The sequence below is a fragment of the Zychaea mexicana genome (assembly GCF_025766255.1).
Source record: "Zychaea mexicana strain RSA 1403 chromosome Unknown BDB00scaffold_51, whole genome shotgun sequence".
Lineage (NCBI taxonomy): Eukaryota > Fungi > Mucoromycota > Mucoromycetes > Mucorales > Lichtheimiaceae > Zychaea > Zychaea mexicana.
Window position 1 is genome coordinate 177,966 of NW_026516714.1, and position 20,204 is coordinate 198,169.

The 20,204-nt window shown below is 43.5% G+C and overlaps 4 protein-coding genes across 4 annotated transcripts; 3 read left to right on the forward strand and 1 right to left on the reverse strand.

Moving 5' to 3' along the window:
* Nucleotides 1–4,407: 4,407 nt before the first annotated feature.
* On the forward strand, nt 4,408–4,985 carry BDB00DRAFT_766068 (uncharacterized protein; the record flags this gene model as incomplete). The annotated part of the gene is made up of 2 exons (XM_053119562.1): nt 4,408–4,782; nt 4,896–4,985. Coding segments are annotated over 2 exons (465 nt in total), but the record flags the coding sequence as incomplete, so codon positions are not given.
* A 2,773-nt stretch (nt 4,986–7,758) lies between these two features.
* BDB00DRAFT_731172 (uncharacterized protein) lies at nt 7,759–11,454 on the reverse strand (the record flags this gene model as incomplete). Its single annotated transcript, XM_053118316.1, has 8 exons — nt 7,759–7,915; nt 8,321–8,694; nt 8,834–9,198; nt 9,324–9,458; nt 9,576–10,113; nt 10,255–10,359; nt 10,698–11,081; nt 11,152–11,454. Coding segments are annotated over 8 exons (2,361 nt in total), but the record flags the coding sequence as incomplete, so codon positions are not given.
* Nucleotides 11,455–14,030: 2,576 nt separating this feature from the next.
* On the forward strand, nt 14,031–17,937 carry BDB00DRAFT_873730 (armadillo-type protein; the record flags this gene model as incomplete). The annotated part of the gene is made up of 9 exons (XM_053127133.1): nt 14,031–14,120; nt 14,240–14,321; nt 14,411–14,549; nt 14,659–14,817; nt 14,908–15,064; nt 15,176–15,546; nt 15,639–17,332; nt 17,411–17,698; nt 17,798–17,937. 9 exons carry the CDS (start codon nt 14,031–14,033, stop codon nt 17,935–17,937), a joined length of 3,120 nt encoding a protein of 1,039 aa, XP_052978355.1.
* Nucleotides 17,938–19,679: 1,742 nt separating this feature from the next.
* On the forward strand, nt 19,680–20,135 carry BDB00DRAFT_830184 (uncharacterized protein). The gene is made up of 2 exons (XM_053124008.1): nt 19,680–20,000; nt 20,109–20,135. Exon 1 carries the CDS (start codon nt 19,722–19,724, stop codon nt 19,998–20,000), a length of 279 nt encoding a protein of 92 aa, XP_052978356.1. The 5' UTR covers nt 19,680–19,721; the 3' UTR covers nt 20,109–20,135.
* Nucleotides 20,136–20,204: the final 69 nt, after the last annotated feature.

A 20,204-nucleotide genomic window follows, 5' to 3' on the forward strand; every position in this document is an offset into this window, starting at 1 on the left:
TATTATCTTCAGCCTTTCAAGAACCCCCTTAATGGCTGATCTTTACGGGGGACCACTGTATGCATTGTAATCGTCTCTTGCACATCAACCTTTTTTTACACTTCATTAAAATCCCCACTACGGGTATAGCTCTCAAGCCTCATTTCAGGCTGCCTAAATTTTCTTTATTACGTGAAGGTGCTATATACTCTCATTAACAAAGCACGTGGTGGAGTCGCTCAGCAGTAAGAAAAAGTTTATTTCAAACCTCCCCATAATGTAGATGCTGCCGAGACATATGACTAGCACGGTATCCGATGAAGTTAACTAGCTGCTAGATGACCAGCAAGCCCCTTATATCTTCTCTGAAAGGAAAGTATTACTTCTAGATGTCACAGGTTTTTGTACATCCAGTGTGCTGTTGTTGTGTGCAATTGAAAAAAAAATAATCAAGAGCTTTGATTATATACGAGTTTTGTTAGAGACACTCTGCTGAGAAGAAGAAGAATAAAAAGCTAAATAATAAATGTAACAAAGTAGACACGCAAATCCACACATAAAGCCGACATGATGCACCACTACGCGCGAGGATCTTTTGGAAGATCTTGGATGGTGCGTAAAGGGCCAAGTTTAGGAAAAGGTAATTCCATGACCGATACAGAGCCATGCAACTCTCCACCGCCGCCCCTTTCCCCTCGCTTATCTTTCTCTCTCCCTTTTCTCCTTGTTCTCCCTAAACACTCTCCCCACCAGAAAAGCCTTTTCTGTGCCATAGCAGGTAGATAATGAAGCAACAAAAGACGGGACTCCTCTCTGTAATATGTATGTGTGTCTGCAGTGAAACAGCACTTTGATCGCTTCGGATGCACTTGTATCATTGTCAATGCACCAAGCGATTTGATTTAATAATGTGTGTTCTATACACCTACACGCATGTTGATGAGGTGAATCGAGCGCATGAAAAAGACGGACCGAGCACCGTCATCATATAGAATGATTCAATCAATCATAAAGAGCATCAAAAAAAGTTATTCTTTGTTATGATGTGGAGATGTTCTTCCATTGTTGCTATTCTAAATAATAGCTCTACTGCTGCTATTACTGCCAAAACAGGCACTTGTACCGAAGCACGTGTGCCATCATTACGTCTCATCTACGTAGCGCATCTATAGTTATGATAACACTGCTAGAAGCACCCGACAAGTCGGCAGCAAGGAGCTTATGTATATGCACCGTTCAACGTAATCATCGTCATTCGTACATACGTCAGCAAACTCCAATCCTTAGTAATAGTACTATACCTGCGACTATTGCTGCTGCTACTACAACCACTACTACTACCACTACTGCTCTTGCTGACAAGGTATCATTAAGGCAATGAATACAGACTGCACAGATACATACACCCGTAAACAAAAAAGAAAAGAAAATAAGGTTATTATCAGCCGCCTTAACGGTCGCCCAAAAACCTGTAGAATATTAGCACAGACAAATAATATATGCTCTTTACCTAATGATATATTATTTGTAATGGTGACCCTGAGTAAAAAAGAGATTTGTTTTGTTTCTTTTTGTTTTGATCTGAATTCGAAAATCTACATTCATAAAACTCACTTAACATAAGAGACAAACAATCCCCCTGCCAAGTACCCCAATATTCGCATTACAACCAGGTCACATGATGTGTTATTTTTTGACGATATTACCGTGTATCAGTGTCTTGCGCGTGCAATGATAGTGATAATATACAGAAAGGGGAAAGAAAGAGAAAGTAGTGTGCGCTTAAATGATGATGGATGACTGACATATGTAGCCGCTTATTTGGAAGTAGATGTTTTGGGAGGGGCGAGAAAGTGGAGGGGATGTTTACATATCGTACATGTATATGGGTATCTATTTTAGACGTATTCGATGCACCATCATGATGGATGACAGCAGTAGCATCTCGTTCGTACATGTGCTTCATTTTTTTTTATTCCTTCGGCTGTTGCAGCGGATTGGTCCTATATTTGCTTCTTCTTACCTGCCGATGAATAAGGCTCATGTGGCCCGGACCAAATGGAAATGCTCTATCCGATTCACGTTAAGGTTTGGTAGTTTTCGTTTTTTAAGTCAGTCAGCACCGCACAGACCGAGGATACAACCGTGGTACGATTTTGCACGCTAGCATAGTAGCAGTAGTAGTGATTACAGGATAGTAAACGGTTTAAAAGCGAATGTCAAATGCAGAAAGCAATAAATTGTCATACAAGACTGAAGATAGGAAGGAAATAAAAAGATGTAGAATCATTGAAGAGGAGTAGGTAGTGAAATGACGACGAGGGAGGGAAACTTTGTTTGTTCTTCTTTCAACTTTTGTAGTATTGTGCTTTAACGAATTACATATGAATTATAAATTTATGTTTACCATGCTAAACCGGCTAGCTAGTATATTACGAGCACTGTTACTGTAATCTGAGCGAAAGTGATGAAATATGTGCTAGCAACAATGCCTTTATTCTTCATTTTTCATCTCCTAACCCAACTCCCTCTCATGTCCCATCGCTCGGAATGGCTACATGCACTCACACAGAGCACAATAGTCAGATAGAGAGAAGAGACAGACAGAGCGCGCGAGACAAAGTTTAACGGTGCTTTACAGTTTATTTCGTATCATTCATATTCTAAAGCTTTTGAGTTCTGATCGGTGTTGGGGATCGGCGGCCCCAATCAATAACATTCAAATGCAACACAGCAACAACAGCAGCAGCAGCAGCAATAGAATGAATACGATTATAAAACATAAAGACCAGTGACCCCCATAGTAAGCACGCACCCACCATTTCTTTTTCGTGATCCTCGACCTGGAACATGTTTGATTCATCCTACCTCCTATTTGTCTTTTTACCGAGAACTGCTCTTATTAGTTAATGTGCGTTCTGGGAGCCGAAGGAACAAAAGTAAAAGAAAAAAAGGATTACCATCATCATGTCGTTGTAGCAGGGTTATGTATATGCAATAATAACACAGTGAAAGGGGGAACAGGGTCCTTTAATTTTGGTTTATACTCATGCGTCTGCATACATTACATTTCCTAATCTATGGAACGTGCTTTTTCCTGTGCTTTCTCAGTCAGAGTCTATCAGTCAACGAAGAACAAAAAACCTTTGCTATCTATAGAGAAGCACCCTGCCTTACTTGGAATAGTGATAACTTGAAACTGATGCATCCACAGAGAGAGAGAGAGAGACAGAGAAAAAGAGAGTGCTAGAAGAGGGAGGCGTGGAGGAGAAGAAGCAGGAGGAGGATGTTGAAGGTGATGATGATGATGATAATAAGTGCAGATAAAAGTAGAAACAACACAACAAGCAAAGGGCGGATGAACAGAGAGAGCAAAAAGAGGGATCTTTTCGGTTAAGGAAGCGCGGTGGTGGCTCCACTACCATGACCAAAAAAAGAAAATGCGATCGGTTGTGCTTAGCAATCATGCCGTGTGTGCTTGTATAGAGCGGGTGGGTGAGTGTGCGTATGCGTATGCGTATGCCTAGCGTGTCAATTAAAAAGCGCAAGCAATAAAAAGGGTCCATTCTTTCGGACCCACTTTTGGTCTCCCCCTTTTTCATTTTTCTTTCGAGTAGTCTATCAGCTTTTCTGACAAGAACAGATTTGCCGCCGGGCTCATAACAACAACCTAGTAGCTCAAACACCCTCACCTACACGCACGCACTTTTCATTCCTGTCTACCCTTCTTCCTTTCTTTCTTTCATACACACACACACACATATATATATATATATATATATACTTTACATCTCTTTGTATATTTTTTGCTTTTGTTTTGAGTATTCCATTTTATTCTTGTATTTTTCATCTTATCGTTACTGTAACGTTTTTGAAGGATTGCCTTATCTCTTCGTCGCTTTCTCCTTGTCATCGGTTCTGATTCGATCTATTTGCTTTTAATTGTACCCAAGGAAGGATTCCCTATTTCTACCCGCGACACACACAAACTACACAGATTTCCTTTAGCCTGTTTAAAAAGCAGACAACGACTTTCCATTTTTTTACTTTCTTGTTCACGTTTAAATCACAAGTATGCTGCAGATTGAACAGCATCATCACCAGCAACAGCAGTTTCGACAAGAGTATCATGACAATAACGGAGGCGGTGCGTTGCCTCCACCACCCAATTACTACTATCTCCACGGTAACAGCATTGGCCACCACCCCGACGCTTTGGCCACCCCGCCAAGCAGCAGCCTGTACTCTTTGCATCAACAGCATCAACAGGAGCAGCAGCAGCATCCACACAACCATCAACACCAACAATCTAATTATCATCAACATCCTCACCATAGTAGCATGGATCATGACCATGCGTCCGTAGCACTGTCAGCGCCAACGCATGCTCCACTGACCACGAATGTCTATCATGACAACAGCACGCATATGGATGATACGGAAGCAGCAGCAGGCGGTGGTCTTGTAGAGAGGGACCAGTTTCCAAGCAGCGAAGAGTTCGAGTCTATTGTTCAAGGATATCTAGACAACCTTTCATCGAAGAAAAGGGACAAGGCCTTGATCGACTGCCATCGATACTCCCTGATCATCCGAGTGCTGAAAGATCCCCGGAACACAGCCATATCAACTGCTCAGTTTCGATTCTGGGTCAAGAAGATGTTTCAGCTGGTGCCATTATACAGCGGCATTGAGGTGGTGTGTCACGACAATAAGCCCGTTGCAATGCGCGAAGAGATCTATGCCATCCTTGTGCGAGCTCACAAGGAAGCAAACCATGGTGGTCGAGATAAAACTTCTGCATTGGTAAGTAGTTCTCAAATCATATAAAAGGTTATTTAGAGATTCTAAGCTTTCTATGCTTTCGTCCCCTGCCCCCTTTTGTACACAACACTCTAACACAACTACAACAACACTAGGTCCGGAGGCGATACTCATGGATTCCTAAGGAATTAATCGCCCGCTTTGTTCGGCACTGCCCCTTCTGTATCTCGCGACGTAACGGAAGTTCAAGTCCGCCTATTGGTCTCCTGCCAAGGACACCACCAGATTACTCCACTACCGCAATGTCTGCTGCTGCACGGGGTAATAACAGCTGCAGCACGCAGCCACCGCCAATGACAAGCCTTTCATATCTTCCTATGGAGCTAAAATCTGCGTCCACTGAAGACGATGACCTTAGCACGACCAACAGAAGCGAACATCAAATTTGGCCGAACAATGACCGAAGTCATCATCATCATCATTATCAACAGCCGTATTTCACCTCACCACCACCATCAGCACCGGTCGGCGCCGCATCTCCTCCCTCTCCAGCATCAGGGCCTGTATCAGTAGATTTTAGTGGTGGAGGCGAAGTTACACCCTCTTCGGCAGCACCACCGGCTTCCTCGTGTTCTGGCATACCTCCTGTCTCCTTTGAGGCATCCAACACCCTTTACCATCACCCAACATTGCTGTCCCAATGTGATATTACTTCTTTGGGCTATACTGATGTCTCTGCCAACGAGCATGCGGGGAACCATCCTCCATACAACACCATGTGTTATACTGGCACATCTGAAAGCACTTTGCCTATGACAACAACCACTCCTCCACAAGAGCAACAACAGCCGCCACCATCACGACAACTTGAACAACCACAACCACAACGGAATAGCAACAATTCATCTGTCACATTGACAGCTTCGGTATCCACAGCAACAGCAGCAGCAGTAGCAGCAACGGGTTCATACTACTATGCACCACCACCACCACAACAACAACAAAATAACATGTCGTATGTCACCAATAACAGCAGTAACGAACATTGTCAATCATCCAATACAATTCTTCAGCGACCCCGCGCAAGTCGCGATGCTGTGATGCTTCATCATCCGTTATATTCCCAGTCCTCTTCTTTACCCTCGTCTTCATTCTTGTCATCTTCATCGTCATCTTCAACGTCTACATCATCACCCGTTTCACCGACAAACTCGACTGCAGCTACTCCTCCGTTCGCTACAACTACAACACCATCGTCGTCATCAACGAGAACAATATCATCATCGTCGTCTATACTTGGCTATCCTCAGAGTATGTATATGCAGCATCCATCACCACCACTACCTCCTTCATCCAACGCCTCATCCACGGCTCAATCTGATACGATCGATTTCATCGGTCAATCTCAACGTCAATTCTAAGCTCCTTTGACAATGACGAACGATTATTCCTATCTCGTAAATAACACAAAAAACAATGAAAAAAACGATTATTTTTTCTTCTTGGAGAGGAGATCCTTTTTTATTTTCCAATCTTCGTGCGACCGTGCAGCAGGGCTTCTTCCGTTTTCCAAGCACCCAAAACAAAACACATCTTGTTTATATCATATATGATAAAAAATGCTCTGCAGTAGTCGTAAATAATCTATATTATACATATACCCTCTGTTTCGTTTCCCCCTTCCCAGCCCCTCTTATTGCCAACTCTTTATTTTTATTTTTATTATTCGGTTATGTGTGTACGTGTCTACCATATCCTTTTGATAGGTAGATGCGGTGCCGTTCTTCGTTCTTATTAGCTCCGTTTTCTTTTTACATTATTGTTCACCACCTTTTTATATATTCGCCTTTGTCCTTCTTCTTCATCGATTGCTGCCCTGCTCTCTCTCAACCGCTGCTCAGACGTTTTTTCCCTTGTTAACGGACCATCACGCCTAGGTGCTCTTCTCTCCATCATCATCTTCCTCCCCCGCCTTCTTACTTTTACTTAATACTTTGATTTTTTCTCAAGCACACTTTTTCTATTTTCTATATTACCGTCAAACTTTTTTTTCAATGTGTATGCCCCATATCTCTTATATACTCTCTCTCTGCTCTTTTCTTAATCCTTCTGTGGTGCTTCGTGTAAATTTATCTATCATGATAAAAAAAACATAACTTTTTTTTTCTCGGTTATCAGATCGTATTAAGTAGCACTGTCTAATGTTTATCATGGAGTATTCAATATGTATCTGACGTGCAAGACTTTCCGATTTGTTGCACTAAAAGTTAATGCCTTATTACGTATAGTTAATACTTATAAATCCTCATTAATAGGTATATGTACACCATATTCTTTGCCACCCACACTTATAGTACTATTTTCCGCTAGCAAAACTTTTTCCCCTGCTGGTGGTTTTTTACTCGGTTATTGCAATCACATCCTCATATACAGTACCAACATCCCTTCTCTACAACTGTACCTCGAGCAAGTGACCACATGCCAATAGGCGCCGGTCCAGCTAGTCTTCCATAATAAACATAGAATTTTCGACTTCTATGTACACGATTATTGCTACCTAGTATAAACTACGCATACATACAGCAGCAAACAAAAATTCACTTTATGCAAAGTATACAGTATGCTTCTTTAATCAAAGATCTCTAACGGAGCTAATTTATCCCTGTTATGTAAGAATTCGTTTTGATCATCCTCTTCCTCCAAGAAATGAATAGGCCAAATGACCAAGTGCCCTTGAACTCGAGATAAATACTCGTATGCACGCGCTGGCTCTGCGCCCGTGTCGGATGATGATGAAAGTCGTTGCTGCTGCTGCTGCTGTTGTTGTTGCTGTGTATCATGGTTGGAACCTGCTGCTGCGCCATTGTTGTTGCTCGTGCTACTATTACTACCTGTAGTAGTATGGGTATTTTGGCTGTATCGACGACGCGCACCTGAAAGCATCATTTCTTTATGCGTTCCACTTGTTGCAGGATCTTTGCGTCCAAGACAGGTCTTTGCAATATAATTAAACTCGTTGTAGTCGTCCCATGTCTGCACATTGTTATCGGGCATCACCAAAAATGCGCATCGGAACAAATGGCTGTTACGCCGTGCAGTGGTATGCCATACGTTCATAAATTTCGAGTCCAACGGGTCACGCAATATCCTGTGCATGTAGTCCCGGTTGTTGTTGCTGCTGCTATTTCCAGCCAAGAGCTCATCACCATTGTCGCTCCCTGTGCCATCAATATCAGGGTCACAACAAAGTTTTTCCCAGAATTGTGTATGTTGCTCGTGCTTTTGTGTGCATGTAATTGAGCTACTTGAAGTCGTGCTCTTCTGTGCTTCTGCTGCTGTTCTTGACATTGTCCTCGGAAAAGAAGATCTGCGATGATTCACTGTTATATTAAGACTATTATTGTTTGCTGCCGTCGATGTACTTGGAGAAGAAGAAGGTAGCGCTTGTGATGATGGTGATGAAGAGGCAAGATTGTTGGCATTGTTGGTATAGGCAGGTGCCCACGGTGGCCGTGTGCATACTGCAGGAGCCTTGTAGATATTTTGATTTTGACTTTTCTCGAAGTGCTGACGTCCAAACAAAGAAGCATTAGCTTGCACACTTTCAGAACGTGTTGCTTGCTCTGTCTCCGATTGCTTTTTGCTGCTGTTGTTGTCGTTATCGGCAACATCCTCACTCTTATCATCGCTATGATCACCATCAACGTTATTGACAGTAGCAGACTTTTGTTCCAATGCATTTTCAATATCCAGGCCAAGATGCTCACTCATAAGTCGCATCCGTAAAGATTGCGCGAACGCACCCACTTTGGCCGGGGCGCCTCGCAATGTTGATGCAACTATCTCGTTGTCATGGATGCATGCAGCTATTTCGGAGTCACGGTTGCCGAGCTGCGAACGTTCGTTGATGTTTGCCGATCCGATGATGACCGTGCGATCGTCGGCAATCAAAACCTGATACAAAAGTCAGTATAAGAGTTAAGCATGATGATATTCCTTGACTATCCCTTTTCGTCAGCTCCCCATTACTCATTTCCCTTTTTATCCCACCCATAAAAGGTAATAAACCTAGCTTGACACGTGTCGTTATTACCTTCGCGTGGACATACACCTGCTCTGTCACCAACTGACCATCGTCAAGCTCACCCCAATTGCGGAGTCCATAAAACGTAATGTATTCTTCCGGATTATCAATACCAGCCGACCGGAGCCGGCCGAAAATAGAGTGTGGTCCACGATTAATTGACTTATATTGGCAGTGCATGATAAGTCGTACAGTCGAACCCTCTGAATCATTGATTGCGGATTGAAATCCAGGGATAAGGGGTAATACAATGATTGCACGCCAATGAAGCCTTTCTTCTTTAGCTCTGATAATACGGTTCACCAACGCGTCGCCGATCCGATTCATAATTTTAGTCGATCCACATTGTGTTGAGGTGATAAAAAACTGATTCTCTAAATATCACGTTGAAATAATGCGTGTACATGAGTTAATTTACTAGTATCTTTAGTACTAATAAGGCGTCACTGGTGCATCTATACGCTGACGAGAATAGAAAATAGTACCAAAAACACTTTACCAATATAGACGAAATGTTCAGAGTTTTCAATCACTTCGACATAGGCGTTTTGGATGCTTTGCTCCACATGATCTCGGATGCCAAGGCTCCATTGAGAGACACTGCGCAACAGTTGGATGCAACAGACGTGGGATACTGGCAATTGACCCATTTTTTGCGCATCACGGGGACTTTCACTCGTATGATGATGACGATTGTCGCGACCACCCGTATTGCGAGTAGTGCTAGCAGTAGAGGGATTGACGGAGAAACAAGGGGATATATCGGGCTTCGCCAAGAGAAGCGGCGTTGGACGTTTAGGAGGTGTTGCCTTGCTGCGCCGCAAAAAGTTCCATCGCTGTACAAAGTGGCGAGCGATATCGCGCGCAGGCTGGCCTGTGATCTTCAATGATACATCATGCCATGGCATCCGTGGTAATTTCGTGCGATCCATGTTATCCTCAAATGGCTTGTCCAATGTATGAAAATCAAGAATACGTGGATTGGAATAGTCTTTTCCCGGCCATATTTGCGGATGTTTGTTGTCTGGCGCCAAGCTTGGATCACCATCGTCGACCACAACGTGTTGATATGTATCCCATCGACCAAAACAGAGGTCGATTCCACCAATGAATGCCACCAGATTGTCAACCACGCATATCTTCTCGTGGTGGGCCCAGAAGAGAACGTTATTTTTGTTGAAAATGTCGGCGGCGCGCGAAGGATGCCGCTGTACATAGATATTGTCTGGAGATAGGGATAGCAGGTACTTTTTTGAATAGTGTGAGTATAGTGGTAATGCAACCGCTACCTGACGACAAAATAATATGCAGAATCGTTATGGGGCAACAGTCAGTTGTTAAATGTGTGAATATAACATCATATACGGTTTCTATATGGGAGAAGGCCTTTGCATGTTTCAGTTTCCCCAAAACTATGCGCAGCATGTTACCTCTTTGTATATGATAATGTAAATCTTCACTCCTTGCTGTGCTTTTCGTTGCAGGACACGATCCAGTCTCCATTCATAGTTGGCAGACGCCGGGCGTCGAAGATACTACGAGTTATCATTTTCGCAGGTGCGTTTTTAAGCCTTACAATCTTGCAACTGTCGGCTCTGTTGAGTTCACTTACCACTTCCTGAAAGAAAGAGTATGGGAGAAGTAATTACATATTGTCAGCATAACAGTCACACGTGCAACCTATTATTAATATCTTTCTGCTGATGTACATACTGGAGACTACATAAGGATTGGTACAGCAGTACCGACAGACGACACAACATTATAACATTACAGTATATAATAGTACCAGCATTTATTAGTGAGTGCTCCCTTTCCCAGATGAACGAGAATACAATGGATCCTAATAAACACAAAAATCAATTCAGCTTACCAGCCACCAATCGTGAATGTAAATGGATTCTTTAGCGTTCTCGAGCGCCAAAGAAACTTCCCAAAAATAGTCCCTTCCGTCGATAAACCACGAAGCAGATGTGTGATGACGTATAGGCGCATAGCTACCGAATGGATGCTCTTGTGACCAAATCGACTGTTCGGCCATGTACTGGATAGAGTCAAGAAATTGTCGCCCTTGTTGGCTGTTTTTGGCCTTGAGATGCCACACGCAGTGAAAGTTACTGATACGTAGTGTATGACTTGGCTTCCATTTACTCGCACGTGAAAGTAATGGTAGTGTCTTGTCCTTCCTTTGTTGTTCTGCTGATAATTGTTTCACTTGAAAAGCACTGTCTACCATAAATACGTCTTCAATGGCCGTCTGGAAAAAAAAGAAGTTACTATTGTTTTATAAAGTACAAGTCAACAGCAATACTCTCTGTGTATTCTACCTCATGTGGCCCACCAGCACAGACAATTAAGTAACTTTCTCGCACGATGAACCATTTCGGTGTCCGTCTACTTCCTTGGCGAGCGAGTAATCCACAGAATATACCATCCCTCTGGGTTCGCACAATTTCACGATCTGTCCGATCAACGATTGTCAAATAGCCTTCTTTTCCATGATATCCATTGGGGTCGGATACGGAAAGGTACAGACCAAGTGTGGATATTTCCAAAAACTTGCAAAGCCTGTTGATTTGTGGGGAGATCCAGAGCGCACGGGCGAGGGAATACAGGTACCGCTCCAACGCTCGGTATTTGAGCATAGATGGATCTTCTATCATGTCAGGCAAGTGTGCCGGATCCGATTCGTTTTCTAGGCCGAAATTAAACTCCATGTCCAAGCTGCTCCAGCGTCGCATAGCAGCATTCGATGTCTCTACCCCACCAGAACCCTCTTCCTGCTGTTGCTGCCGTCGTCGTTCGCCTAGATCCCCTCGTTGCCACGTTCTGTTACTATGTCTTGATCGATGGATTTGATGTAATCGTGGTAGTCTTGGTAAACCAACGTTCCGCTTTTTGAAAAGATCGTGCCCGACAAATTGATAGTGTAACCGTAAGAAATCCCAGTAGCGTCGATACACCACCCATTGAATTTTATGACCAGCGCTTAATGTAGGGTCTCCGTACTCGACAACAATTTTGAATAATTGCTCGTCCTTTTCTTTTCTGCGAAGCACCTTACGTGTGCTCCGAAGCAGGTTTCCCTTTCGTCGTGTTGGATCATTGGGCCGAGTGACGCTGATGTGGATCTGTGATACAAGAGCAGGGACCATGCGATGTCCGTGCTCGTCGTATTGGAACGCGGCAGATAAAAGTAGCGGTGGCAATATATTCCATTCCAGTTGGCGAAGAAAGATGTGGGAGTCAATCACTGAACGCTCAGCATCCATTGCTTCTGCATCCTTTCGTACTTTTCGTCGATGGGATGCAGGTGTCAAGATCCAGTCTTTGACTCGTCGCCAGCGATGGGGACGAGCAGAGTTACTAATAAGCCGTGATTGCTGGAGCAAGTCAGGTACAGAGCTGGTGGTGCTTACGCGGCGCACTGTAGCTGTTGTAGCATTGCGTGGTTCTAATGCGCTAACACATGAAGATTCCTCTGGCACACTTGACGCATACGGAAATGTAGAGTTAGTTGTGGAAGACTGTGTTGAAATGAAGCTATCGTGGCTCCCTGGAATCACGGCGTCACCGTGCACGGTTGCGGGTCGCGATGGCACGATATTCTCTTCATCATCATCATCATGGTGGAGTTTGCGTTCCTGCTGTCGATCGTCCATCTTGCCATTGATATTCAGCGGTTGTATGTTATGACTACCAGATGCTTCAGATGCTGTAGCCCGATGCATACGGTGGTCGTTTGCTTCTGCCATAGGGGGTGGGAGTGGCCGGTTCTCCTCATCCTGGCGATTGTGTGGATTTTTGCTTCGTGACATAAGTGGTAGTGGTGGCTGGTTGTTGCTGCTATCGATACCCGGAGGATTATTCTCCATGGTTTCTTCCTGCTGTATTCTTTCGTTTTCTTTTTCTTGAGATCTAAAGAGTTGTGGCACAGGAAACGAGAAAAAAGAATGATCGCTAAACTACAAGGAAATGCTGTATCATAGTAAGTGGTAAAAAAAAGTGGCATAAACATTCCAGGCACATTTCATAGCAGACTGGAATAGAATTTTATGCACTACGCACTTGTACACATTCTGGACAGACATACCGATTTGACGGGTTGTACAGATCACTTGTCTTGTAGTACGATCATGACAGTGTTTTGAAAGAAACACCTTTACAGCGGGAGGCGTTACACGAGAAAAAACAGAATACCGGAAGCCCGGAACACATATACCGGACTTGAAGATTTAAAATAGTTTAATTTAATGAAGAAGCTCTGACAATCTATGTTATTGACTTGTTGTTCTCATTGGCTCTCGGTTCAGGACCTAAGTTGTGACCAAGGAAGATGTTTGTTGAAGCCTCGCTTCTAGATCATAAAGTGTGCCGCAATTTTGTCGTCACTGAGAAACTATGGTAGACGAGATTATATATACAGCGCGGCAGGGTAGAGAAAAGCTATGAAAAGTATTAAAACGACCTGTTTTTCAGGACGAGAAACAATAATGGTCTTCTTTACATCCTTCTCTTATTATACAGCCTACCTCTTCCTGAATCGCTATCCGTCCTTCTTACTTTGTCTCATGAACTACAGCTGTTGACGGTAACTAAAATGGCTTCTCGTTCAAAAAGCTAAGCCATACATACACAGCAAGTTTTGTTTATCGTAGTTGCTGTGGGTACTAATAGTTTCAAATTACACCTGTTAAGAAGTATAGCTCACTAACACCAGCATCATACCCTCGTTTCCGTGAACGACAAAGGCTGATGGCAGCCTAGGTGACAAAAGAACTCATTTAAAAGACAAGTCTCCACAAGTTATTTCGTGTTATATTTTCTTGCGGATACTGACAAGGACAAGCTACACTTGATCAATATAATTGATTAGACATTATGTTTGACAAATAGTGTATGGATTAGCTAAAGTTCGGAAGACGCAAGTATCATTTCGTGTGTGTGTGTGTGTGTGGAGTGGGAAAGATATGATACGCTGGCGGCAATTCATTTATCCCGCTACAGTCACCTTCGCCGGTGCCTTTCAGGTCCATCGCCAAAAAGATTTTTTTTTCTGTGGCTCGCTTTCCTTGTCGAACGTCTTGGTTTGGAGGGAGGACATTTGACGCAACGCGCATACACGACTTGTTTCCACTTGTAAAAAGTTCATCATTCTATAACCCCTTTGCATAAATCTTGAATACTTTTTTAAAAGAAAAACGTCATGGATCAAAACGCTGTCTATCAACTGTTCGTGTCTACGTACCATCCCGATCCGAACGTGCATAAACAGGCCGAACTGAGCATTCGAAACGTAAGCAGTCAAGCGCTCGATTTTTTTCTTTTCCTGAACTTTTTCTTTTTGGAAACGTGTATTTGATACAAAAGTAAAGTTCCGTATTGACGACCCAGATTCTCTTCTTATCCTGATAGATCGAAACTCATAATGGCTTTCTTCCCATTGTTCTTCAAATCCTCGCTTCCGAGGAATTGGAGCTCGGCGCTCGTCAAGCAGGTACGTGTGGGAAAGGGGGGAAAATTCGTGCTTATACTGTTAACACGCTTGTCAGTGAAGTTATTTACGATATACTATGACTACTATAGCTGCTATCTATTTCAAAAACCGTATGAACAAGGCTTGGGATCGATCGAACGAGGTGGCAAATCCAATTAATGAAGATGACCGTAACATGGTCAAGCAGTCTATTATGCAAGCGTTACTGCGCGCACCCAGTGCAGTACAGTAAGGATCTTACGTATTTCTATGGAAACTGATTGGAAGAACAAACCAGGGAAAAGGGTTTAACGTATACTAATGCGTGTATGGTTTTCTATCTATTGCTTTATATCAGAGTCCAGTTGTCATCTTGTCTGAACACTATCCTAAGCAACGATTTTCCCGATCAATGGCCCAATTTTGTTAATGACGTACAGTCCTTTTTGGCATCCACTGATGTCAAGATGGTCTACGTTGCTCTTCTTGCCCTCCGTGAGGTTGTCAAAGTGTACCAGTAAGTGTTTTGTTTTTTGGAGGAAAAGAATCGATGATTGTTTGAGTGTAAAATGGGAGGGAAAACCTTATTTGTTTTTTCTTTTTCAAGGTGGCGCTCGATGGAACGACGGGAACCTTTGCAGCAAATCATCAAGCATACCTTCCCTGCCATCCTCACAATTTCCCAGAACCTCGTTCAGCAGGAAAGCCTCGAAGCTGCTGAAATGCTCAAGCTTGCACTCAAGATCTATCATGCCGGTATTCAGGTACGCAGCTCGTATTGAAAGAAAAAAGGGTGAAGAAGGATGTGGGAGGAGGAGGAGGGAGATTGTGGACAGGTGAATGAGTGACACGCATATATATTTTCTATAATGCAGGTAGACTTGCCAAAATGCCTGCAGGATACACAGTCCCTTGTAGGATGGGGTACGATGTTCTTGCAGCTTATCGACAAGAAAATTCCCATGGAAGCGCTGCCCTCTGACCCCGAGGAACGCGAGAAATATCCTTGGTGGAAGACAAAGAAGTGGGCTTACCATTGTTTAAATCGACTGTTCAGCAAATATGGCAACCCAGCATTGCTCCCCAGCAGCACGACCAAGTACAATTCATTTGCAAAGGGGTTCATTACCAACTTTGCGCCCAACATTCTGCAGACTTATTTGAGCCAGATCGAGGGCTGGATCAAGAAGGAGAACTGGATGTCTGCCAAGTGTCTCGCCTTGAGCGCTGCATTTTTCGGAGACAGGTAAGAAAAAGATGGACTATGACACGTTGTTGATTGTTATGATGACAAACAAGGTATGCATCCATGCTGACTTCATACCGTTTGCTACTTAGCATCAAGCACAAGATCACCTGGCAAATCTTGAAGCCGCACACCGAGACGCTCGTTGCACATTTCATTTTCCCTCAACTGTGCTTTGCAGCTGAAGACGAGGAACTGTGGGAGGATGATCCCGTTGAATACGTCCACAAGAAGATCGATCCACTTATGGACTTCCACTCTCCCCAGACCAACGCAATCAATTTGCTTATCGACCTTGCCCGCGACCGCAAGAAACACACATTCATGGGTATCCTCAACTTTATCAACAATGTGCTCAACAAGTACTTGGAAACTCCCGATGAACAAAAGAACGGACGCGAAAAGGACGGTGCTCTCTGCATGATCGGATGCTTGGCCCATCAAGTGCTGCGTCAAAAATCGCCTGTTGCAAACATGATGGAACCCTTTTTTGTTACGCACGTATTCCCTGAATTCAAGAGTCGTTTCCCATATCTCCGAGCACGCGCATGCGATATGACCCGCCATTTCAGCGACTTGGATTTCACCAACGAGCAAAACTTGGCCACCTTGTACCAGAACGTACTTGACGCTTTGCGCGACTCTGAATTGCCCGTCAAGGTCCAAGCTGCCTTGGCTTTGCAACCCATGATTCGTCACGAGAGCGTCCGCAACGCGATGGCACCAAGCTTGCCTTTCATCATGCACGAGCTTCTGGATCTGACGAACCAGATCGACATTGACACACTTGCCAACGTCATGGAGGAATTCGTTGAAGTGTTTGCTGAGCAACTTACTCCCTTTGCTGTGCAACTCTGCACGCAGTTGCGAGATACCTTCTTGCGTATCATGGAGGAATTGGCCCAGGCCAATCAACAGGCTACCGGTGAAGACGGCTCTTTCAACGGCGATGTGGATGAGATGAGCGACAAGACCATGGCAGCCATGGGTGTTCTCAAAACCATTGGAACCTTGATCTTGAGTCTCGAAAGCACGCCTGATATCCTTCAGCAATTGGAAGAGGCATTGCTTCCTGTCATTACATACACGCTCGAAAACAACGTCCTCGACTTGTACGATGAAATCTTTGAGATTATCGACTCGTGCACGTTCTCGGCCAAGCGTGTGACGCCAACCATGTGGGGTGTCTTTGAGCTCATCTACAAGGCGTTCAAGGATTCGGGCATCGACTACATGGACGAAATGCTTCCACCTCTGGACAACTACATCTCGTACGGCCGTGATGTCTTTGTCAGCAACGAAAACATCCAGCGCATGACGTTCGATATCATTGATACTGTGATGAAGAGCGATCGCTTGGGCGAGCACGATCGTGTGTGTGCATGCAAGCTGATGGAATCCGTCCTTCTCAACTGCCGCGGTCAGGTCGATGGATACATTGCACCTTTCCTCAACTTGGCGTTCCAATACATCTTCACCAACTCGATGAAGACGAACGAGTTCCGTGTCCACTGCTTGGAAGTCGTCATCAACTGCCTTTACTACAACCCTGGATTGACCCTCCGTATGCTTGAGGAGAACCAGTGGACCCAAGGTTTCTTCACCATGTGGTTCAACAACTTGGAGAAGTTCTCGCGTGTACACGATAAGAAGCTCGTTATCGTTGCTTTGTGCTCTTTGTTAGAGCTGCCCGCTGACCATATTCCAGCTTCGTTGCAAGCCGGCTGGTCTCAAGTCTTGGCTGGAGTTCTCAATGTCTTCAAAACTCTGCCCAAGGCTATGGAGAGTAAGTAAACTCAGGATTACATTACAATAATCTAAAATGACAAACACTCACAAGGTTTATATATCACCAACAATTTAGACCGTGAACAAATGGAGAAGCTTTACGGTGACGGTTTCGATGACGATGAGTTCGACGGCGAAAGCGGTATTGATGGCGGTAGCGTTGACGATGAGGAAGACGATAACGGTGATGAAGATGTTGTAGATGAAGATAATGAATACCTTGAATACCTTGCTCAGCAAGCCGCAAATCACTCGAGCGAATCTGAATTCGACGACTTTGACGAAGAAATCGAAGAAGAGCTCTTGTTTGAGTCGCCTTTGGACGAGATTGATCCCTACGTTCGGTTCGGTGATGTATTCAAAAGTATGTGTTGTGTTCCTTTTGGGCTTGGGTCATCGTTCGTTCAAGAAGAATCAAACTTTTTAACTAACTACTCTGTTATTCTATGCTTAACTTTGACAGGCTTGCAACAAGGCAACCCTGCATCATACTCGTTGCTCACAAAAGATCTTGACACTGAACAGCAAAACTTTATCATGTCGATCATCTCGACAGCCGAACAGCATGTGCAGCAACTGCAACAACAGCAACCTATCGCCTAATAATATTCGTTCCATCATAGTATCAAGAAAAGTCTTTTCCCTCTGCCATCAACCCTCCCCACAAAAACTTTGTCATGAATCATCTTCTTTTCTTCTTCCCTGTAATATCCTTTTAGTTTTCTTCTTAGCTAGCACATTTCTTATCAAAAATACTTTATATCTTTACGCCCTTTGCCCACACCATGCAACCTTTAAATATCTTTCCAAAGTTCTCGCACTTTTCACTTACTCATTCCAATCCCCTTTTGTTTGTCTCTAGAAGCGAAAAAATATATAATAGTACAAATCGTCAAATGTTTCAATAACTATAAACATATATATTCGTTTTGTAACATATGACATGTGCAACTATCCGTTAAAAGAATCGAAGGGATAACGTAGGTAATAATGCGCGACGCGGGAGGGACGAGAGAGAAAGGAGGCGGATGGATGATGTTTCCCCCCTCTCATGAACCCCTTGATGGGTTCCATGCATTCCATACTATTTGAGTGTATGGTTGGTTTTTGAAGCACGGCGTAGCCAGCCACTTTGTCGTAAAGCGAGTGGCTGTTTGAGATTGTCTTTCCCCCCTTCTCGGAGATGCTGATGATGTTTATCATAATGTCACCCACGCATCTTCTTGAGACCTATTTGCATACCAAAATTCACGTACATAGGATGATCATCATCTCATAGCCTACCAGCTACCAGTCCCTGCTATGTGGGCATGTGCACAAAAATCCGGGTACTTAATTGAAGTTCGGCCTGCATGGGCACGGACTAGATGGATACATGTATTATGTTTATAAAAATAAGCAAGTCACTGTATAGCTTTGTCTATTTCCATATTCCCTTGGTAAAAGATCGTCAGCTCTATTATGCACGAACGGATGAACTTTGTTTTTAGTGTTATCCTGTCATAAGATCATCAATTTTTACCAACCTACAGTTGTAGACCATATATACAATCCCCGTCTTTTAAATTTGCCCTTACTGAAACACCTAGCGTTTTGTATGGCATGTAGATCATACATTGATGCAGCAAACGAGAGGGAAAACATACCATGTTTTTTACAATTGTGTATTCATATAACATTCATCTCATCGTTTTGCCACCCCTATTGTAAAAAGTTTTATTATCGCCCGAGCAACTGGAAAATTTACGTTACTGTATGCTCCTTTTTTCCCTCTTTCGATGCGGTGCTATTCCTGATGTACTTATGCTAAATGCTCCTAAAAGTCATCAAAGTACAGTAGAAAGAAAACTCTATACCTTCTTTTGCCCTGCTCTCCTTTTTTTTTTAGCTGCGTTGACCTTGGCCAGGCGATATATACAACAACATCATCAGCAACGAATAGAAAGACGGGGGTGATAGAAGATGCATCAGGCGCCCTTCCAAAATGATAAATGAACGGTTCTTTCTGATATCTCTCTTATACCACCCCCTTGTATACAAGTTAGGGATGGCTAGAGTGGGAGAAAGAACATTGTTGTAGGAGTATGTTATCCAGTTTACCTGCTTAGTTTTCTCAAACTAGTCAGTAATTGTTGACATCGTCGTCGGTTTTCCTCTCCTCTTCTCCTATATGCACACTTACATACTACGTAACAAAGAAAAAGTGTGGACTATCATAGCCAGAAAGATAGGGTTTGGATGAGGAGAAGAGCCCCGGGGTAATGAGTCCTTAGCAGAATGCAAGGAAAAATATAAATATTCTGGTATATGAGATGTCATTTTTATTACCTTTCTATCGTCTAGTACATATCGTGCTTTAATACCTGCATTTAACACACACAAAAACCATGGTCAAGCTTTCAATTTTCGCCGTTCTTGCTACCTACACAGCCTTTGTCGTCGCCAGCGACGACTCGCAGTCTAACTCTGTCTGCAAGTGCGTTGACCCAACGTCTGGTGATCTTCTCGACGCAGTCCACAAACAATGCTGCGCTGGCACTGACGTCGCTCCAGATGATAACGAGTGCGTATACACACCAGCAACTCTTTGGTTTAGCGGACAAACATATAAAGCCTGTTGCGTAGCTTTAGGCGGAGAAACGGACTGCCACGATAACGATAAATAGGTAGAGTATAAGAAGTGTAGGGCATTCATCATCGATTAGAGCCACTTGTACTAACTGACCAAATCGTTGTCTCCTCTGCTTGTGTACCCTATGTTGTTGATCGCTTAGGAACTTGATATATACCGTGTTTAAAATGACTATCTCTCTGTGAATAAAAGTCGAATTAATTTTATTTTATATGTGCACTGCTCACTTATCAATAAT

Coding starts and splice junctions, on each gene's coding strand:
- BDB00DRAFT_830184 (XM_053124008.1), top strand. CDS start 19,722: ATGGTCAAGCTTTCAATTTTCGCCGTTCTTGCTACCTACACAGCCTTT.